At 38.6% G+C, this 23893-nt stretch overlaps 1 protein-coding gene across 2 annotated transcripts in view; it reads left to right on the forward strand.

Annotated features, from left to right (window-relative positions):
* LOC121646206 (limbic system associated membrane protein) overlaps positions 1 to 23893 on the forward strand; it is a 550922-nt gene that overhangs the window by 489296 nt on the left and 37733 nt on the right. For both annotated transcript variants that reach the window (XM_041995095.1, XM_041995096.1), the window contains one exon: positions 17618 to 17743. In XM_041995095.1, coding sequence (XP_041851029.1) covers positions 17618 to 17743 — 126 coding nt within the window. The remainder of the gene's footprint in view (positions 1 to 17617; positions 17744 to 23893) is intronic.

Raw genomic sequence — 23893 nt, forward strand, 5'->3', positions numbered from 1 at the left:
GATAAGAAGAAGTCGTCACACTGGCCATTATTTGGTGCAGCAAGCCAGTCGGCTGAGGCAAAAGAAAGAGGCAGAGTGAGAGAAAAGCCACACACATTTTCCGTTCCCTTTGAACCTTCATAATGAAACTGACTCCTTGAAGTTTTAATGAAAGCAACAATTTACCATTCCCTTTTTCTCCCTGGGCTGCCGAGGCTTACTCAGACTGAATCTCTAAAAATAAAATAAAATAATAAAATAAAGGACTGCAGTCTCCTTTAATCTTTTTTTTACTGGCTGGGAGAGGTGCTGTCATGCATTTAAATGGGACCATCCTGTGGACTCACATATGACAGAGGGGGTGTTGATGGGTGAGCAGGTGAGCCAGCAGCGTCATATTTCACAGACCAGCCAGGCGGCCGTCGGTTCTGGCCAGTGTCTCCTTGGTGTTATCTCTAATATAAAGAACCACTATTTCTTTTCTATTACCTCTGCTCCCCACATGTGTCCCCATTACTTGTACAGAACCTGCCAGTATCCTTTCCCTTCCATCTTTTTTCCATCGTCTGTGTGACCTGGGCTTGTCAAATAGACGGACGGCCCTTTGGCATGGTCCTCGTCACACTTGCCTCAGAAAGTGAGATTGAGTGGCACAGTTAAACCTGACCTCACTGGTTTCTCTGAGGGGTAAAGATAAAGTTAGGTGTGTACATGTTTTGTGAGTGTGACTCGGTTGTGTCACAGCATGCAGAAGTGGTGGGATGTAAGTAAAAACACGGGACGCTGACAGTTTTGTAGAGCAGTGTGTGTTACAGCCAGGTGCTTTTTAAGATTTCACCCTGCATTGGTCTAACATAATGCTCTCCCTCACTCATTCTCTTCTATGTCCTACATAGTCCTACATACTGAGGGTCACCGGTGTGTGAGTGTGTGTGTGAATGAATTTGAAACCGCATTGTGTTTGGTGTTTGTTTGCACTTGGAGTGTGTTAACAACACAAGCTGGCACTTCACACACGTGCTGAGAGGTATCTGATTTCAGGTGCCTCCTGATGACTGAGCTGTATCAAGCTCAGCACAGCAAAGAACCATGTGGTGTAGCTGCATCTTCCTCCTTTCTTTTCCTCCCCCATGTTACTTCTTTCTGTAATCAACAGAAGAAAAGATAAAAGCACAGATCCTCTTCAAATGAGCCATGCTTTCTCTTTTTAGCCAAGCTTGCAATGTTTGTTGAGCCGTGTGTAAGTTTGTGTCGGTGCCAGGTGAGAAGAAAAACTGACTGAGTCAGAGAAATGAAACAAAACAAAAACCAGGCAAAGAATCAGCGAAAAGCTACAACAAATAAGCATATCTTAACAAATCACTGGTAAAATCTTGTATCCTGGATTTGACTTGACAACAGTTGTAATCCATCTTTAATCATTCTTAAAGCTCTTTATTCTGTGCAGGGTCACCGCCCATCACAAACTTACTTTCCATTTAATTTTTCATGCACATTTAGAGGTGCAATCTGTAACAAAATCAAAGGTCAGTGACAGACAAATGTATTTCTAGTTGTATCTAATCACTTTCCTGAAATAACATCTGCGAATTTTCTCTAAATTATATATTTATATCTACTTGCTGTGGGTCCACATACATGGCAGTGGCCATATTTGTGCCATAACTATTATTATGATGTCTCTGAATGGACAAAATACTCTGTGTTAGAAGTGAGATCCCTCTGATCCTCTGGACTGCAGCACCAGTTGTGTTTAAGATAAGTAACACCTGATGGCAGGAAGTAACAGCAATATCCGGTCTGAGATTATATAAAGTATATGATAAAATGTCCTAGCTTGTTCCAAAGATAAGAGGAATTCCAAAAGAAAAACCTGACTTTATTTTCCTTTCCATGACATCTCCCACTGATGTTGTGCAGCTCTTTTGTTAGGACAACTACTTCTTCTACTGAATTACAATAACTGGCAAGAAAGCCTATACTGCCACCCTCAGGCGACATTACACAGCCCACATTATTCACTTTAACCAGTCCATGGAAACATGTCTCATTAACATTTACTACAGCTTTTTATCATTTCCCAGTTGTTTCATTAGGGATTGAAAACCCAGAAGCAGGTCCAGCAGAGACAGGCAACCATGTAAGACAGGTGAGCATGTGTGAGTAAAGAGTCAGGTGGCAGGGAGGAAGGGAAGGGATAAGTGTAACATAGGACAGAAAGAACAAGAGAGTAGCTAAGTGAAAAATCCACCAGTCTCAGCTGTGAGTTGGCAAACAGTAGCACACCGATATGATAATCCTAGATGTTAAACCTGGTGAGTTTTCTTTTCTTTTCTTTTTTTTTTTTTTTAATGTCAAGAAAATTTCAGAGGTTTGAAATTTATTCCCTGACATCCATCGTGTGCTTTGCATGCATTACATACTCATGCATATCATCTGTGTTTTTCTAGTGAGTCTACTTGGCTGCTTCATCTCTCAGTTCCCATTGCCCCACCAGATGTCTGGCATGCTATTTAGTTGGACCATATGGTAGCCAGCGCTGATGCAGGGCTTTACATACCAATTTTTCAGTGTTGCAGCAGAGTGTTAAAGACTTGTTATGGAGCATATGTCTTTTTTGGATGCTTTTTTAATAAAGGGCTGTTTTTCTGAAATTCTGAAACAAGGACAAGTAATGAGGGCTGAAAGTTGATGTAAGCTGCTGGAGCTCTTTTTGAAGTGTTTTCCACTGGCTGTCTTGAGTGTATTGAACAGTAAATTTATCACTACAGTTTAATTTAGAAGTGTAATGTAGCTGTGTTGAGGTAAATTTCTGAAATTGAGCTACAAATCTGTATCTATCACTTGGTCTTTTTATAATTTTTTCTTTTACAAATACACTTGTACTGAACACGTGCCTTCAGAGAAATCACAGCTGCTTCTTGCTAATGAAGAGGGAAAAAAAGATCATCTATCACTCAGAGAAAATATTTATGACTCTTTACTGCAATATGTTGCTATCAAACGTGTAGGTGTCTCAAAAACAGTTCAGTCAGTGAGTGTTGTGAAGAATATGCTCCTTTCAAGCTCTGTGATGGCGCAACGCCAGATCTGATGGGAAATATTTTTCCCTGGGAGGGTCTTTGAGAGTTGGCACAGGTCTGTTGCAGCACTGGCCACTGTAGTGAATAACATATGGGCTTGTTATCTCTTGACAGAGCTAGGAAGTACTCAAGTCCTGCCACTTGCTCATTAGACTGCAAAGCACAGGAACAGAGAGAAGGAAGGAAACGTGAGAAAAGGAGATGAGGAAGAATGAAAGTGGTGATGTAAGAACTAAGATGGAATTGCCACAAAGTGAATAGCAGAAGGATAATTATGCACATTAAAGTCAGTGTTTGCATCTTTATTTTCATTATATAGAAAACAAGGTAATTTAAGAAGAAGTTGGAAAGCAGCAGCAGTGACTCTGGAGAGAGAGCATAGTGATGAACACACCCCTCCCATTAGCTGCTGTTGCATCAGCAACAGCTGCAAGCCCAGTCAGATGCTTAGCATGTGTGTGTGCTGTATGTGGAGCAACGTGTGGTGGTCTCCAGCTGAGTGTGTCAGGTGCTCTACACTTCAGCAGCTGTTCACAGCTCTTCACACAGCGAGAACCAACAAGCTGCGTGAGAGTCTACAGATCTGGAACCCAATCAACACTAACACAGTGGCATCACTTCATTTTCACATTCCTCGGCCAGGAAAGTTGTGCAAATTCATAGATTTTTCCAATCAAACTATTTTTGGTGCAATAGAGAGTTTTGAACTTACTATGCAGCTTTTGGTCCTTTGGTTTATATTCAATAATCCACTGGTATCTTTTTAATTTTGACCATAGTATCAAAAAAGATGGCACCTCTCTTTCCCAGGGAGGAACCAGAAAATCAGCATTTTTTGACAGCTTACTAATAAATTGCGAAAGTTTAGCACTGCATATGCAGATTCTCTCAGTTTGTTCTTTCTTTTTACCAAAAATACACATCTACAGCTGAAAAACATGATGAATGAAAACTCACTTTCCAAAGCTATTTTGCTCAGGTGTAATCTACCACGAGCATGTCGCCTTCACTCTGCCCCACTGAGGAAGGAGAAGAATCAGCTTGTGAAATTTCATCTGACAGCCATGACTAGACTTCTGCAGTGTTGCAAATAGTATAATGCTCACACAGGCACTAAGCCATTAAAGTGCTTACTGTGTTGCGTAGATCAAAAGTATGTAGTGCTGTAAGCTGGTTATTGCTGTATCGCAACAGAGAGCCACACGTATATCCCAAAAAACGGGACTGATTCTCAGCCATTTAAGTCTTTTTAAGATCCATGCCACAAGACCAAAGACTGACAGATTACTTTTATGATCACAACATACTGTGTGTGAGTTCAGATCAAGCACACTCTCCCTAGAGCAAAAAATGACCCTTATGCCAGTGACTTCACCAACAACACACTACAAAACTCCTTAAATAAGCCAAAAAAAACTCCCCTGACCCCAAAGTGATCTGAACCAAAAGCCCCTATTTGCTCAAAGCAGGACTTGAATGATGTGCTACCTGTACCACAGTGAAGGATATCCAAATAGGTCCCTTTTATCTCTGCTCCAACATGTGAGGGCTGCTGCTGAGGCCTGCAAACTTACTGGAAATTTTCACGCAAGTGTGAAAAGTGGCATTTCTTACAAAGATGACACTCAGTTTCATGTGTTGAATTCATAAAGATTTAATCTTTTAAATTTCAGTTTCTGTTCAGTGTTCGTGTGGAAATATATTTTTTACATGAGATGGAGGATTGCCCCATGAGATGACCTCAGAGTAGGAAGTGCTCTATAGTTCAACGTAAGGATGCAAAGCTGAGATATGAACAGCTTCACTTGCCAACTGTGAGATGCAACCTGTGGCCAAAACACTGAAGCCTGAAGGTCACATTTCCCAGAACATGTTCATACTTCGTCTTTGTATTAGAAACTAAAGTCTGATGTCATTTATCTTATTTACACTACAGTTTGTCGTTTTTCTCTCCACATATCTGTACAGATCTGTATTGCTCCCAGTTCTGCCTCGATGTGGACACACACAGACACATGCGTGCATATGCACGCAGGCACACAAGATCGTAGTTTGGAAACTATCACTTCTGAAAATCAGTAACAAATATATTTTTTTAAACTCTCCCAGGGAGGTGAAGATGCTGAGAACTTCACATCCATCACCAAGATGCAGCTGAATCTACCATCATTGTAATGATTTCTAATTGTATTATGGCTTCAAATGGATCCAATATTCTTTGTAGGTTTTATTAACGTCAACACATTACCTGAAATCTGAACTCAATTGCAAACGCGTCACAGAAGCATCGCAGAGCAGCTGTTCTGTAGTTTCTTAGCTGATCACGGCTACTCAAGTCAATCTGAGAGCTTCCGCCAGGCACAGCATTTGTGAAGCATTGTGACGCTTTGCATTGCCAAAAATACACGGCTATTCTTTTTTTATGCTTAACACTTGGAAACTGCGTCGGTCTACAGCAGAGCGGATCATTCAGGCAGAAGTCAGTCAATGAAATGACTGTTGCACAAGAAAGACGACAGGAATTATGACTGAAGCAAGTGGATTTGTAAAACCGTGGACGCCTCAGGTGTGAAACCTAGATCGGATTTTGCTGTGGAACATGAAAATCAATCACACTTCTTTGCGATTTGCTAATTGCAACAGTTTAAATTTAAATTTATTTTTTTCAGCTCTAATAAACAAACAAACACCTGCTGGATAGGTGCACATAAAGTCTGAGGTGATGGACAGCACAAGTTTGAAGTTATTTTGCTGAGAATATGTAATAGTTAACATTTCTCCCTGTACAACACTACAGCCAAATCTTTACAAAAACTATTAGCAGCTGTTTGTAAAAAGCTGTTTTGAGAGCTGTGATGGACATTAGTGGACTCCATTACAACTTACCCCAAATATGTTTGTTGATTGACCTGATAAACTTTAGTTTAAAATATAATTCCTCATTGTGTTGTACTATTCTAGTTCTCAAGTCCAAGCTGTAAATACTGTAGTAGCATTAGCTAGCATTAGCATGCTCTCATTGGCTTTAGCGCTGCTGGTTTCAGGAAGATGGTTCATGTTGATCAACGTATATCGCAGTATATGTTATCTTAAAAGACGGAGCTCCTTTTATCTTAGAGGACTGTTACCACTCAAGTCCTGACTAAACTGAAGTAGTTATATCTGCTCCGTTGTTAAGATACAACATCAGCAACATGCTGTACGTGTGTTTCTTGGTTGAATTTTGACAAATACTTTACATTAGTAAAATTAGAAAACTATACTAGTTACTTTGGTTAGAGATTAAATTAATTCTTTTTACAATGAAACTGTCAGTCATGGGCATCATTTTTATTTTTTACATGCAGTTGTTCTCACAACCACTAAAGGCTACATATTCAATTAAATTCAGTTTGATTCCCTTGTCGTCACCATGCACAAGCACAAGTTGGCAAGGGTGAAGAAAAAAACTCTACAAACTCTAAACTTTAACAGGTAGACACGGTTAGGGTGGGGGGTTGAGATGACAGTAATGAGATGACAAGCACCATGACTCAAGGCCAGGAATACCTGCTTAAAATGACAGCAATAATGGTATATTCTTCAAACATATATACTGTATCGGCCACATGAGCATGTTTTAGAGAGGAAGAGAGTCTGCTAACCACTTATTATGTCTTTATCTGAGTTTGGGTGAGTAGATTTCAATTAATACAGATCAAAATAAATGCCTTGCTCACATAAATTCTAACAGCTTTGTTATTAAACTAAAATATTGAGAATAAAATGAAAAGAGTCTTTGCACCATGTGTCCAAGTCAAGTTGTTGTTAACCATATGGTTTAAAATTCTTCAATCTGTAAGTTTCTGAATCTTTAATAACCACACACAGTCACATGTGTTTAGTCCATATAGAGCATACTCTCCCACTCCAGCTTATGGAGTGCACATTAGCAAATTGTTGCAAATAAGGACAAATCAGGTATTGATCAGTAAGTGCTGATTGCTGGTTTTGCTTCCACAGAATCTCTTTGAGGGCCTCTGAGTACTTTGGGAATTGCACTAAAAAGCCATCTGAATGCCACAGTGCATCACGCTGTAAATTTATAGACCCCTTTTAGTGCCTGAGTGAACAAAGAGACAGTAAATTGTTGCTTTGAACCTCCAGCTTTACTTTGGATTTGCAGAAGTCATTTGAAGTCAGCTTGAAATCATTTAAATAAAATTATTTAAAAGTGCTTCTGTTGGTGAAAATTTGCTGCTGTTTCTTCATTCAAACAAACACAGCATAGACAGTAATTTTTTCTGAGATCTCATCATAGTTTTTGGTCAGTTAAAAGCCTCTATTTTAATCTAGGGATATAAAGCCAAATTGGTCTTCAAATGATGCTTGTTTTTAAAATCCTGTCAGTGCAATCAGTTCATTAATTCAAGGGTCAAAGCTGTAATTGATAAAGAAACAAAAACAAATATTGCTATTCTAAAAGTCTTACTAAATTAGCAATGAGAAACAGTCTGGAAATGATCAGTTCTGCATTAAGGTCCAAGGTTTTGCTGAACTAGCTGTACTCTAGGTGACTGAATAAGCCTTTCAATGAGATGCAGAGGTGATGGTGGTTTCACAATAAGCTGTATGGGTTTTGGAAAGGCCTGTGGTCTCCAATAAACCTTGTGTGAGCAAACTGACATAATGAAGAATGGTGTTTGGATGTGGAAGAGCAAAGGGCAGGAAGTGGCATTAAAGAGCTGAAGAAAAGGTACCTGTGGAAGAAAAGGTGGCCATTGCGGTCAACATTTTCTAACCTTGGGTTTAACTTATGAAGCTCTTTTGTGTTTTTCTTGTTATCATCAAAACACATCACTGTATGCTGTTAAATCTTCTGATGGCTTGAATACAAAAATCGGCTTTGCCTTTTTGGTGAGTCCTCCACACTTTGCTGATTCCAAGCCTGAAGCATAAATCCAATGCCGAGGAGACAATGGATTTGTGCTGGCCAGATCTAGATAAAAACCATGCTTCATCTGGAATACCGATATTTTCCACTGAATATAAAGCTGCCATGAGTTGGTTTCATGAAAATAAAATACTGTTGGTTGCATTTTCTCTTCTCTAACCCTTCCCTGGCTGCCGGCGCTGCAGCTTGTTAGCAAAAACTGCTATCACACTTTTCTACCTTCCACCTCTTTCTGTGCTAAGACCAATTAAATGTTCATGTGATTTACGAGTTGCTGCCCTTACTGGGACCCTCACTGGGAAAAAAAAGGAGAAAAAAGTCAGAAAATATAGTTGAAAAACCATTCCTTTATTGATCACCTTGGGGGTCTCCAAGTGGCTCTATCTGATGCATGGATAGAAATGTGATCGTCTCCAACACAGAAAATACAAAAGAAATGTTCCTTCCATTAAAAATGCACAAAAAATGTGAGCTTCTTTTCCCTCCCTGGCTTCCATCAGTGCCTCCAGCAGGCCACAACATCTGTCTTGTATCCAGGACTTCTTTTGAAGGTTTCCCTAGTGTCTTGGGCTTTTAAAGCACTGCTGATGCTGATGGCTACATATGGGATGAGGGAAAGCAGGTGTCATCTTCTTTTCTGTCATCTCCAGTATTCTACCTTTCTGTCTACGAGTGTGTAAGGGAGAGGAAGGCAAAGACCAACTGGCATCACCAGGTCACTTATCATTCTTCTCCTGCAGGACGAACCAGTCTGCTTCTCAAAACTTTAGATTGTTTTTATTTCAACTCTGCAAAGCTGGGAAAGAAAGAATTAGCACGTTTGTGTGTCGCTGCAAAAAACACACCTTAAGGTCTCAGATCAAATGAGATCGATCTGTACTCTTTTATTGAGCATTAAGGGATGTGACAGTACAGGCAAAATGTGTGTTCAAAGTCTGTGCCACGCATGTAATGCAGATTTAATATTGCTGTTATATCCATTATCAATGTCGGCTTGAATATGAGGGGATCAACAGCAGATTTTAACAAAGACTCAGATTGTATGGAGATATACTCTGAAAGCAATAAGCGAAATGTGCTTTTGTGCCTGTACTTGTGTGGGAGGTGTGTGTGAGATTCAGTTCAGCAACCAGACTTAATGTTTAAGAGAAATTCTTTATCAACACAAGCACATTGCAGACATTTGGAGATGTTCTTTAGTGATAACAAATAGCTTCTTTCTTTCCTTGATCTTTTTCTCTTCCCTTTGGACTTTTTTTTTTCGTATTTCAAAACCCTTTTATCAAGCAGTATTATTTTAAGGTGCAAATTCCACCTTGCAGATTTAACATAAATCTCTGCACAAGCTTGAATTGTGTATGTTTCCTCCTTCCTTGACCTCAGATGGCCAATTCCAGAGATCGAAAAAACTCTCTGGTTGAATGATTTATATTCCCTGATTGTTATTCTCAAAGATTTTGCAATAATTCGGTGCCATATGAGGTCAAGGTACCAAAGAATATGTGCACAAAAAGGCCTTAAAAACAAGCTGACACAAGCACAGATGCAAACACACACGTGTGTTTAAGCCCAGCAGGTGCTTCTTTAAAGCAACACGATTCCATCTCTTAGTTTTGACAGCAGCCACCCTGGTTGAGCTAGCTTACTAGAGAACACAAGTAATTGGCACTAAAGCTTCCAACCACTAAAAGCTAAAAGTAAAAGAGCTGCGAATGCTTTCTCCTGATTGTCTTCTAATGGTTTCAAATTAGCAGAGTATAATGGAACGCCGCTTTGTATTCGCTGCCACATCAGTCCTCTAAATGTCACATTGAGAGCCGGGGGGGGGGATTGGTTGGGTGGGTGGATGTATGACTGAGAGTGGGGGGAAACTTAAGCCCAAGAGAAAATACAAAACATGTAAATAAAACTACTGAAAATATAAATGATTTATTGTTGTACATATAGAACATGTCCATATAGTTGCTTGCTGTCAGATGAAATGTTGCAGACACCAGACGGTGATGGTATAAGAACAAACTCTACAGTTAAAGCCCAACACTATCTTGTTTCTTCCTGTTTTTTGTATGTCTCTGAAGAGTGGAATCGAGTTTGGCACAGTAATCTGTGCATTGTAACAAACAGTTTAGCTTGAATATAAAGCAATCTGAAAGAATCCAGGTGGACGAGGTTTTATCCCTTCTGCCTATTCCTGCTCCAAGACTAATTTCATGCTCAGTACACCTACATTTGAGACGGACTAAGCAGGAATGCTGGTGTATTTTTGTTACATTAGGGAGTATAACTGCTGTTATTATAGGAAATGGAGTTCAGAGAAGGAGCAATGCAGAACAGGAGAAATAGAGAACTTGAAATTCTAAATCGAGATGTAGGGCACCGGCAGACTCAGGCAGCAGGAGAACAAGTTAGTTGTTTTGTGATTTTGCATTTTATCAGTAAGTTTGTTGTATTTGTGCCCAGCATCCACTTCCGTTGGTCCTGTCTTGTCTGTGACGGACTTTGTGAAATGCATTTTTTTTTTTTTTCATTTAATTCATTCCACCATTATAATTTTGTATAAAGAGTTTACCATGTCAGTGATCTTCCTGATGCTGTGACTAGGGTTGTATTTATGATACTGCAGTAATGACAGACCAATTAAATGGGACACCAAGAAACCGCTAACATCACAAAATTAAATTATTTTTTTACGATTTCATACATATGGTAGGTTTTCCTGAATTTTGTTGAATTAATGTCTAATTGTATTCACCTTTGAACAAAAAAACAGCAGACTGCATTTACCCTGATTGTTCAATCAGCACTTTGCTTTCACCACCATTCATTACTCAGTGTGGTGAATAGTTTATGACGTGGCCTATAGAATTGCCAGTGTTTCTGTTTCTCGCTTTCTCTCTCTTTCCTCGTCTTAATACAGACTTGAAGATAAGGCACAAACCTGCAAACACCAACACATCCTCCCTAATTACTGTTCTTCAGCTCGCTGTGCTCCATCTCCGTCTCTATCTTTTGAATTCCTGTCTTTATTCTGTCTTTGAAGTTTGAAAAAAGGGTTGAAAACAAGGTCAGTGTATTTATTACGTGTTCACCAGAGACTTATAATTTTGAGGACCTGGAAATTGCTGGATAATTAGCCAACGAAAATTAAATGTTTCTCTTTTTTTATTTTTTGTTGTCCCCCCCCCGAAGAAAGCCTGCTAAGTAAAAGGAAAACTATGACTATAAACTGTTGCTTTTGGTGTTTGATTATGCATGGAAAGGGATAGAGCGAATGAGTTGAAACAGAATTATCTAGAGAATAAATTCTCCCAGGGAAACTATAGTGAGTCTTTGAATCTGTACAGAAAAGTCAGTGTAAAAATAAAATATGGGTGTTTTAAGTTAACACCGCTGGGGAAACTTAAGCACAGCGTGGGGTGCATCCATTCTTCCTTCTTGCAGTTGAAGAGGTGTTGTGCTTTTCAACAAGATGCCCTTTACGCGATTATTCCTCGAAGGTTGGCCTGTGATTGCACCTCACTCCTTTCTTCTCCCTCCTCCCCTTTTACCTCCAACAGCTGGTTACCAAGAGCCATATAGCCCATAAGTTGAAATGGCATTCACTTCTTTCCTTTTGTTCTGCCATTCTCATCCTCACTCCTTTTGAAATCCATGTACCCTTCCTTCTATTTATAGAGGTGACAGGATTATCACAGCTCGAGCAGTTGTTTCTATTATATACTTACAAGGATCTATTTTTCAGTCACACATCTGATTCAGCCAACCGGCTTATTCAACCAAGCCCATGTTGGTTGTTTTTTAAATTGGGGAGACCTCCCCACCACCACAGCTCCCACCCAAGCATCCTCTATTCCATCTTGCAACATCTTGAAAACAGATCACCATTTTGGCTTGGCCATTTGACTGCAGAAATAAATCTGTATGACTTCATTTAAAATGCTTGGTGACACAGTTGTGACTGTCTTGTCAGTTGATATTAGAAAGATGAGTTACTGGGGGATATTGTTGGTGTGTGTATGTGTTTGAGACAGAGAGAAAAGAGACATTAGCGGTGGGGAAAGCTGTTAGTGATGCTGTGCAGAGACAAAGATTCAATAATAACATTGCTGGGGAAAACAAACATTGAAATATTGTTTCTTAAAAAAGGCTGTCAATATGGTGGCAGGGGCAGCTCTTTTTCCTGCAACATAAGTCCTATCAGATTTAAATAGCATATGAATTCCTAGATGATGTAGTTCTGATATGGTTTAAGAATTGTTTAAGTATAGATTTTCCATAAATATTTTGTTTTATTATAAGGCACACAGAAAATCCTCACTGCATTTATTCATTGTAAGTCAAAATATACCTTTAAAGCTGTACAAATATAGAACAAAATAAAAGGCGTTTAAGTAGAAACAGGTCTCACTGCAAGTAGAAGTGAAAGTACCTGAAGCTCAGTCTTTATTATAGTGCCGCTGAGTAACTTTAATAGGGCATTTTGGATTTAAATGCCTCTTTTATAGACAAACTGACTGTAGAGAGCTGGAAAAGACCTGTCATAGTGGGTTACTTTTCATACAGGCTGTGAGCAACCATTTGCTTAACCTTGGAACAAATTCTAACCTGAGATGCACTGAGCATTCCAATTAGTTTGAATGCATAAATAACTTTAGTTTAATCTGATGTACAAAAAATAACAAAAATGCAAACTACAATTCCAGCAACTTCACCTTCTTACGACATTTAAACTTATTTTAAGCAATATTCCAAAAGCAATATAGTCAAAATGTCATAATTTTTTTGATAAGCAAATGTTATAAATACAAATAAGAAAACAGACAACCTTAAGTGTTAAGAATAATGTTCATTGTGCACAATAATGTAATGCATACTGAGAATTTGTCTTCTTTTCATGCCAAATGCATCACATGCTGTTGTTTTGTTATAGCTCTTCATTGAGGTTTGAAGCTCTTTGATCAATGATCAAACGGTGACTTGCTGCCTCATTCTTCATGGATCAAGTCATGAAGCTGTGTCTAACCAAAGCCGAACCATAATCCCTTCCTGAAGCTAAACAAATAATCTTAGTTCCTAAACATAACCAAGAAACTGCAGTGCCTAAACTTAGTCATTTTGATGCCTAAACTAAACGAGTGAGTGAAAGTGACAATAAATATTGAAAGATAGAGAGAAAAGAAAACAAGGAAGTGGGGAAAACACAGCTGTCACAAGTTTAACTTAGGTGGAAGTCCTGTGACTTTCCTCCACCTCCCCTCCATCCATCCTTTAGGATTTTTTTTGTAAAGCTAATAACTTCAGAAGGACATTGGACCTGATTTCAGCTTGTAATATTGCTGGCCAAAGCTCCAGCAGCAAACACAACTTGTGCCTCTCTCAGAAAGGCCAGAGCATCCTGGCAAAATGTCTTTATTTGACACAATGGGATGAGAATAAGTTGGTAAAGTACCTATAAATGGGGTTAAGATTACATGTCGTGTTTGCGTGCTTGAGCCTCAATTCGGTACAATTCAATTCAATTCAATTCAAACTTTATTTGTATAGCCCTTTTCATACATTATCATGCAATACAAAGTGCTTTACAATGTAAAAACATATATTAAAAATGTAAGAGTAGAATAACACAAATGCTATCTACTTTACATTTTGAATCACACACATTCACACACGCACACACACACACACACACACACACACACACACCCAAGCGCGCAAACACACAACACAAACAGATGATGCCACTCTTCTTTCATAGAATTAAAACTATTCCTTCTAGTTCCTGTCTCTTTAACTGAAACGGTTTAAGAACAAAGTTTGAGAGAGAGATCTAAAAGACAAGATAAAAGACGATTGGCTTGACACCACTGTGAGGAAGCAATACCTTGGGGACCCATCCACACCATGAGCGCCCCACCAGCAACCACAGAGGCCATCGCCACAGGAGCCGACAGGATCGGGGCAGGCGGGGGCCCCCACCACAGCCACAGGACTGCAATGCAGGGCCCGTCAGCCATCCCGTCCAGGTCGACCCCCGCAGCGACAACCCTGCAGGCCGGAGAGACAGCCCACGATGTGGAGGATCCCCATGAGGGAACACCGGAGCTAGAGGATAAAAGATAAAAAAGATAAAAGCTGAAAATAAAACACAGTATAAGATACTTAAAAGAGCATAAATAAATCAACGTAATAAGAACAATAAAAGAAAATTAATATATATTAAAAAGTCAATTTAAGACCAAGATACAAATGATAAGTGATAAAAATAGACAAAATGGATAAATAGATTAATTAAAATAACTGAATAAATAAACTAATAATATTGTTAGTCAAATAACTAAATGATTAAGAAGTTCAAGTAAAAGCTAAACTAAAAAGATGTGTCTTGAGCCTCTTTTTCTAGAAACAAGACTAAATTTTCTGTTGTGTAAGGTTTTGGCCTCTGATGCATAGCCTTCTGGTGGAGGGAAGTGTCTCAGTTTGTTCCCATGTGGGATGAGTCAGCCTGATTCTTTCCTGCCCACGGCAGGGTCCTGAGGGTGTGCAGGTACTGAAGAGATGATGGATAGCAGCCAGTCACTTCCTAGGCAAACTGTGCAAAATGCTGAAATCTGTCTTGGTCCTTGGGATTGACAGCAGCCTTCGAAATGGTGATGGAGGAGGTGATGGAGGACTCAATAGAGTGCACCATCATTGTCTTTGGCAGGTTGAGCTTAGTCAGCCACCACAGAAAGTTCCGCGGTTGTGCTTAATGGTTAATGTACTGATGTTAAGAGAGAGTACTTGATAACACAAAGCAAAGAGGAAGTCACTGTGGGCTTCAATGCAAATCAAAATGGATTCAAGTCTAATTTGTACTTCTAAAGTCTATTAATGTTCATAGTATTATATTTGTACTTCGGGTTTTTTAGACTGACTTGAAATTGAATTAATTTATATGCTTGTCAAACATAATGACTATCTTCAAATGAAGAGTGAAAAATTGGTTAATAAGCAGGGTTCTGAAAAATTCAGTGATTTGAAAAAAATGGGTATAATATGCAGAATTTGTTCCTTTTTAATAACAGGCTTACCATGAACTAAAAAGTTGTTCATTGTTCATTTAGATGTTGCAAAGTTGCAACATCTCAAATGACTTGGAAAGAAATACTATCAATCAATCAATCAATCAATCTTTATTTATAGAGCACTTTTCATACAGGAATGCAGCACAAAGTGCTTTTTATGGTTAAAGCAACCCCCCCCCCCCCACACACACACACACATAACCCCCTCCCTCCCCGCTTGTGTACAAGCAAGCATACACACACACATACTTGTAGATAGTACTACCTACTGGATTGTTCAGGGTATTCACAGATGTCCTAAGGCAGACTCAAGAAATGTCAGGGAATACAGTCGACCTTTTCTCCATCTTTTGTCTGGAGTGTACATGGATGTTGTTGGAACTTGCATGAATGCAAAAAATGCACAGCAGAGGCTGGCTGTAGCTCATCTAGCACTATGATTAATGATTTTAAAAAAAGAACAGTTTAAAAGCACAAGAATTTTTTTTTTAATATATAAAGATTATCCTAATAACATTTTTCATCACAAACAACAGGCTCTGGTATGCCATGCCATTCTCAGATGACTTCTTTTGCATTTGTTGAATTTTATGATTTCTTTTACTCCCAGTCAGACCCCAGCAGGCTTCTCCAATATTGTTATTGTTACTCCAATTAAACATCCTCAAGCGAATTAAGGGGTCTCCAGGGGTAACCCCAAACCGCGACTTATTAACTAGATGCTTGCCAGTAAGCTTCCCTACTAGGGTTGGGCAATATTGCCAAAAAATTACATCACAATATTTTCCTAAAGTACATTAGTAGTGATATCACAGACGATTAATGTGCATTTCATGGTTTCATGGCAGGGGTGCTTATATCAAAGCTAAACCAGGCCCCCTTTGGGGCGCAGGGTGCACCTATGGCAACACAGCTGCTTATTGAGAAGAAAAGAATGATACACGCTTTCACGGCAAACTCTGTAATTTCCAGTGTTGCTAGAAGTATCTAAGAACTCGATAAATATGGCGACAGTCACTAAGTTGGCAACAATGAGCAGCGTTGGACGGTGAAATTATTTTCCTGGACCCACCTTCGGAAGCGAAAGAAATGTTCGTGTCTTTTGGAACATGTGACAAAACAGCAGACCGTATTACGACAAATGATTTTAATAAGAATTGTTTTTTGTCGATATAACTGTTTTGGTTTTGCTCAGCCATGTTTTCTTGTTTACTCTCTCAGCTGAGCTTGCCTGTGCTAACATATAACATAAAACCACTATTGTTTGTGAGATCAGCTGCATGCAAAATGTCTTTCTTGCACTGGGGATGCCAAAATTGTGCTAGTAGCAATGTACAGAGAAAGTATTTTTTTATCCAAATTTGAGGATTTTTCATCGCTAACCCTTACCAAATTAAGCTACTGCTTAAAACCAACCAGGAAGTAAAGAAGTGTTATTGTAAAGTATTGTCAAAGCATCCAGAATGGTGTCTTTTACAATGTGATATAATTATATTGAATTTTCTACCAGTGTCAAAAGATCTACTGGTGACAACACGACAATGCACATCTTTGTTCCCTTGGTCTTTTTGACTTTTGCCTGGTTATTAAAACACTCTTTCATGTAGTTTGAGGCCAAAGATGTAAACTGTAACCTAAGAAACATTAAGAAAATGCCAGTGAATTCTAGATTTGTTTTTATTTTCTTTTTTTTACCCTGGGACGGCTTCAGTGAGGCTCAATTATGGTGTAAAATATGTTGAGCACAAAGAAGTCTTGGCCTTTTATGTTTGTATAAACACATGTAATTCCTGAAATTTGACAAGAATTCACTTGATGTTCGTGTTTTCGAAAATGCATCTTATTCTAAATTCATTTATCATCTTAGCCTCTGATTTCCTTCAAATCTGATTATACGCTCATTTCTGTTTATTTTTGTAGCAGTGGCCACTGATCACAAGGAAAGGTGATCATTAAGCACTGCAGAAAGATCAAACAGCCTCCTGTTAAAGAAGTGTCACATAGCCACAAGCCTATGAGGAATTCTTCCTTCAATATACTACCGGTCAAACTTTTGGACACATTTTCCCCTTAGTTTTAATGAGAAACCAACGTTTTGACTGGTACTGTGTATAAATGTTTTATTTCATACTAAAATCTGCTTTCTGGAAACATTTGTATGAGCTCAGAATTGGCATCAAGCGTCTGGTGGATCCCCACATGACAAGAGAAGCAATCTGTTTTCATGAATTCAGGTCTCAGGGCAGGGGATTAAATTGCTTCTTAGGTTCTTGGGTTGAGAAAGTTTACTGTTAAGTACCTCTGAGGGGGGTAGCAACATAAACTAAAAGTTCAACAAAGTTTTCCTGAACTCCTCTTTCCATCTGAGAATTAAGGTCAGCTTTTGTTTCCTTTTATCCTCGTTTGATAGTTTACATAAAAGATGGTGTTCACATGAGTTCTGCTTGAAGTGTTTCGACTGGAAAGCCTTAAATTACTTTGATGAAAATGTGTTTTACAGAATTATCTGTGAAATCTTCCTGAGATGATAAATAACCTTGAATCTCTTGTGGTCTTAGTTCCAGCCAACATCTACAAGGTGTCAGAAGACATCCTCGTGAATGAAGGCAGCAACGTGACACTCAGTTGTTTGGCAACCGGCAGGCCGGACCCTGCAATCACCTGGCGGCTGCTGAACCCCTCAGGTAAGAATCTTGCAATCAGTGCACATTATTATTCACGTCTAGATGTCTGGCAGGTGGTGAGCCAGATTCTATCATCATCTAAATGCTAAAAATGTTACCTAAGCAACTCAAAATGATGCATGCTCAGAAACGTATAAATTTGCGCAGCAATGTGGGAAATAAAGAACTTTTTTATATCACTTCTAAGGTTTTACATATAAGGATGTACTGAACTTGATCTAGGCCAGACAATGTCTTAAGATTCATTAAATACAAGATCAAGTTAACAAACGACATGACATATGACACCGTATCCTTTTGTATCTAACAAAAGCGCCCTCACTTCTTCCATAAGAATTAAAGTGGTAAGTAGCAGGTAAGTTATGTAACTGTGATTAACTGATCATCAGTAAATGCACCCCTACAAAGACAAAAGATTTCGTAGTTTGCTGATTTGAAGCGTTTAGATGTGTTTTTAATCCAATGCCAAGCAGGAGAGACACCTGTAATGATCCCATGAAAGCATTTATTGGTGCCCATCACTCTGAGAAGCAATTTAAGTCTATCGTTCTACAATGAGGACGTTTATCGACAAATGGCAGATGCCAGCCTTCCCAGATATGAATCTCCCAGCAAATTCCCCCAAAGGTCTGATGCTTAATGCTCAGAGAAATTAGAAAAAACTCAAGAATTACATCTCAGGCTCTACACACTCTCAGATAGTCTGTTAATGTATATGTTCATGATGTACATTTAGAAAAAAGTCTAAATTATGACTAATTATGGTTTTGCCAGACGATAGCTTCTTTTCTCTTAAAAGAACATGACAGCACAGTTTAGTTTGGCAGCGTTACATCTGAACAAGCCACAAGGATTCTGACTAGAACAAAGTGTGAGTTCTTCACCATTAAGTGCCACATTTGGCAAAAACCAAACACTCATTTTTCAGCATGATGACGATGGAGAGGTGGGGATTTGGGCTTGATTTGCAGCAGCCTGGACAATTGAAGCCACTGAATACCAAAAGTGTTTTAGAATCAAATATGAAACCACATGAGTCATGCAAGAAAACAATGATCCCAAACACGTCAGAACATTTACAACAGAATGACAGAAAAAGAAAAACTTAATGACATAGTCAAACTCCAGACCTCAAACTGATTTAATGGACGTAACGGGAAATAAAGAGAGATGCTTTTGGAAACCTCAATGAAGCGAAGCAGCATTGTGAAGAATAGTGGAAAAAAAATTATTTTCCTTTATTTATTTACTAATTTTAATACATATTATGTCTTAATGTGTGATATATTTTTGAAAAAGTTTGTACTTTTTATGCATCTTTTTTCACATGACTGTACAACGTATATTTTGGTGCATCCTTTGTGTAATTAATTAATTAAATATACAGTCTTAATTACCGCAGATACCGCATGTCATTCACATTCTGTGAGAACTATTCTTCCAAGTCACATTAAAATACCCAGCATCTTTTGAGGATAAACATCTCTAAATCTGATTTGAAAACCACAGAAAGAGCCATTTCTTATTACTCTGATCCTCAGTCAAAATCATTACATTGAGACTTGAAATGATTCTTAGTCTTAATCTCCTCTCACAGCATGCACAACATCCCTTATTTAAAAAGAAAAAAAATCCAATTATGTCTATGAGAAGGCATTTTGTCTTTTTTTTTTAACACATTTAAATAAATCTGTCTCCTCCTCTTCATAAAGCAAGCTCATAAAATTTTCGTCTTTAGTGCTAACCTTTGTTCTGCATATTAAACATTATAAAGTGCTTTCAAAGACTGTTTGTACGAGTTCAATCCACTTTAGTGAACACTGATTTTTTAATGTAATTTAAACAGAAATATATAAGAGCAAGGTCTGCATTGTACTGTGGTAGATGCACACTTGCAGATCATTTTCATGCAAGGGTTCTCATGTGTAATAGTCAACTTCATGTTTATATGTCATCAAAGTGTATCCAGGGGATGTGTTGTTGCATCTCTCCATATGTGCCTCCCTCTGATATAAGTAATACTTTGGCTTTGGGATTTAATCCCATTTCAGAGAAAAGATACATGTCTCCAGTCACTGATAAGCATGTAGTGTGATGGATGAAGACGCTTGAGATGACAAAATCGCAGCTTGATAAGAGCTCTGCGCTGATTGAAAGCCATTCTATTTGTGGTGCTTTATCAATTGCTGCATCATTTGTGAGTATGCCAGACATGTTTCATCAAATGCATCTGTTTCCTGCACCTGGAAGCCAAACAAATTGAATAGGTGTGTTTGCCTCCTGCATACATGAATGAAGGTAGGATGATTTGTTCCACAAATTCTACAGTCCGTATGGATCTGACTGGCTGCTGTGGCCAACTGTGGTGAAAACTGAAAACTGCTTTTAGTTTATTTTCTACAAAGTTTCCACCCTATCCTTAAAGTTTAAATGTCTTAAGATTTTAACATGGGTATAGTAAGTTTTGAAAGCTTTTCATCTTAAAAAGTAAACGAGCCTCTGCCTTAACTGTGCCTGTGGATTTTCTGTTCTCTATACAGATGCTTTTCTTTTCATTATTCATTTTCTCAGTGTTTTGTTTTGTGAGTAGTGGGCAGACCACCTTACAGTCTTTGTGTTTTTGTACTGAAAAAGAGAGGTAAAAAGGAAATCCTGTCAACATCCTGGCAGGACTGAATCCTATAAACCGACATGTGGTCCCTGAGATGGGAACAAAACATAATTTGAAAACACCAACACTGTTATTATTATTGTTGTTGTTTTGCGGGATTTTTTTCTCAGCAGAATCCGTAATTGTAATGCAGTTCAAGAGTGTGAAAGGGACTGCTGGGAGAGATAATGATGTCTGCCAGCCGGTCGTCTCACCGCTTCACGCCTCTGCTTGCTTCGGCTGTATCGCCGCCTCGTTTCACTAGTGAGGCTCTCAACCATTTGCAGCGAATGCAGATGTTCATGAGATACAAAATACCAGTTCAGATCGAATGTCAAGTTTCTATTCAAAGTAGGAGTCCAGTCTTTGTACTACAGAATAAAGATCAAGTTTTAAGTGTCTATACAAGTTCAAATCTCTTAGCAGTAAGACAGTTTTCCACAAAAAATGAGGAAAACTATGCTTAGGCATATGCCAGTACATGGTTCAAACATCCATTGATTTAGGACAGCAACGTCACAAGGTCATCGCTAGCACTAACAGCTCATTACACTGAACTGAAACTCCTCATTTGTTCATCGTCATGGTCCTTTGCACCATGTGCTCACTCCAATGCAAATTAAGCAAGGTTACGAAATCTACAGACAGCAGTATGCACAATGTTTATCATTATTAGTGTATCTGAAGTCACTACAGAAAAATTTCAAATGAAGTTGTGTGACCAGACTGCAACTCGAATGACTCACTGGTCTTAGTGCCAAAAGTCTGGCAGAAGCTCACGCCTGCAAACCCATGAATATTCATATTTAGACTGATGACTTACTGCACATGTTGATGTGCATGGGTGTGTGAAAATTCAGTGGCATTCATACACACATGCAAACACCAAACCAACACAGACCAAACCCACAATCTCTCTCTTTCTCTCTCTCTCTCTATATATATATATATATATATATATATTTGTGAGTGTACACATTACTCACATTGTCTTCATGAGGCTCCTTCAAAAATGATAATATTCGTAATTCCTGACCACTCGATGCTTGCATTTTCCATTCCTAAATCTAATCATAATCTAAATACTTAAAGTGGCAAAGTCGATTCATGTGGGCTAATTGTAAAGAACAGAAATACATCATTATAGAATTGAGAGCACCCACTCTTGTCACAAGATAAATCCTTCAGATTAATGACACCATCCCAAAGTGTTTGTCTAACAGCCATGTTTGACTTTTCAAAGAAAATTCTGTCCAGAGAAAGATGAAGGACACCTGTGAAGTGGAAACTTTCTTAGAAATAATTATCTATAATTATATTCAAATAACATATTACCACTTCTGTTTGTAAGATCAGCTGCATGTGAAGTGTCTTTCTGGTATTGGTGATACCAAAATGGTGACAGTGGCATTGTAGAGAAAAAGCATTTTTATCCAGAGCCCTAATAAATTATTTTTAATTGCTAACCCATACCAAATGATGCTACTGTCTAAACCCAACCAGGAAGAAAAGAAGTGTTGTTGTAAAGTATTGTGTTGAAGTGTCAAAGCATCCAGAATGGAGACTAATATAATGATCTTGTCTTACCCACAACTTAATGTGTTTTTAACTCAAAACATAAGTTTGTTTTTAAAATATACATGTAAACTTCTAAGCATGGCATGTTATCAGCTGAACCCAACCATGCTGTGACAAAGGTATCTTAGTAAAGTGTTATTGCATGAAACATGGTTGTTGTTGTTGTGGTATCTGGGGTTCAAAACTTTCCCAGCTGTCATCTTGACAAACTTAAACCTGAATTTATCCCCAAGGGAAGATTATTTTTCACAGCACTGAACATGACAACAACAAACAACCATATCACTAACAACAAGAGCCATATACGCAACACAGTAGTCATAACATTATTCACCCCATCTGTCCACACATACAGATGGTACAGTTCTGGTACCATTAAGTGGTATCAGCAGGAAAAGGAGAGATACAACCCACACAGGTTAGCATGTATCACAGGGTAGTTCAAATGCCACCACTGGTAAATTATGCCAGCCGTTTAAATGCCAAAAGATGTCTATGTTGGATGGTTAATAGCAAACTTTCTCTGGGTGTCCACATTGATTAGTCCAGTCATCTGTCTCTACAAGGCCACCCAAGATGAGACTCAGTAGTATTTGTTTTTGTTATTGTTGCCTCTTTTGGCTGGTTATCATGAAGCTAATTTTATAGCGCCCACATTTTTTGTTTTTTATTGAGAAAATGGTCAAGCAGAACAAAACATTGTTTGTCTTCATCAGATATGAATGTTTGCATGAGGTGATCGTTGCATTGCTATGGTGACACATTCAGGCAGATGGATGAATAACAGAAGACTACATTTATAGAATAACAAAAGGTGCTGCCCTGACAGAATTAACCAAGTGCATAACTGTAAGCTAACATGAAAACAAAACCTATAAATGAAAAGATAACTAACTAAGGCCGAGAATATACTTGCCTTTTAACCCTGTGTTCCTGGAGGTAACCAGCCTATGCTTGTTACCTGGGGATTTAACTAAGGGCCACATTAGAGAACTCACTAAATGTAGTTGCCAAGTCAACAAAAAGATAAACATGGTGACATAGAATGATAGATTAAATTCATGTATAGATTCCTGCAGAAAAAATGACAGTAGCGGTATTGTAGATGGTGTATTCAGACAGGCACTTTCTTCGTACATCGTTGCCCTCATTCTTCCATGTGTCTTTTACATTTCCATGGATAAAAAGTCAGTTGATCCACAAGTGGTTAGTGCAGAGTTCCCTTACGCGTTTTGACCCCGTTTGGTGGTGGTAATGCACTGCTATAAACTCATTTTAAACTGTCCAAAAACACCAAGAGAAGAAGTAGAGAACCACGAAGAAGGAGAAGTTTCTCTCAACTTCTTTTTCTTTGTTGTCTACGTCTTCTTCTTTAGGTGTTTTTTATTTGGCGGTTTGCGTCATCTTCTTCCTGTTCCTCTTCTTCTTCTCTGGTTTGTTCGCAGGTTGTGTGTTTGCTCAATACTGCCCCTGCAAATTTCTGGTGGTCTTGCTCCGTCTTCTGCGTGAAGCGTCAGATAGCTAAGCTCCCTAAAAACGGACCAAATTACACACGTGACCAACGCAGAAGATGGACACATAATTAGATTTACACTGTACTTAGGCACTGTACTTGCATACTGCAGGTTATGAACATGTTGCATTAATTTCTGATGATGTACACAAACAATGCTTCAAACAAATGCAAAGTACACAAAGTACTTGTGAAAATTCTGTGTACACATAGCAAGTATATTTTTGGCATTAAAGACAAACTTGGATGTGACAGACGAGGATCTTACAGTGAACAATGAAAACCAGGAAGAATATACTAAGGGAGACAAATGAGGGACATGAGGGTGTGGCAAACAGATTAAAAACAGATTTAAAAATCTGCTCTGATTCAAAAAGAGGAGAGAACGTAAACTGAACACACAAGAGGG

The sequence above is a fragment of the Melanotaenia boesemani genome, chromosome 9 (assembly GCF_017639745.1).
Source record: "Melanotaenia boesemani isolate fMelBoe1 chromosome 9, fMelBoe1.pri, whole genome shotgun sequence".
NCBI classification, from domain to species: domain Eukaryota; kingdom Metazoa; phylum Chordata; class Actinopteri; order Atheriniformes; family Melanotaeniidae; genus Melanotaenia; species Melanotaenia boesemani.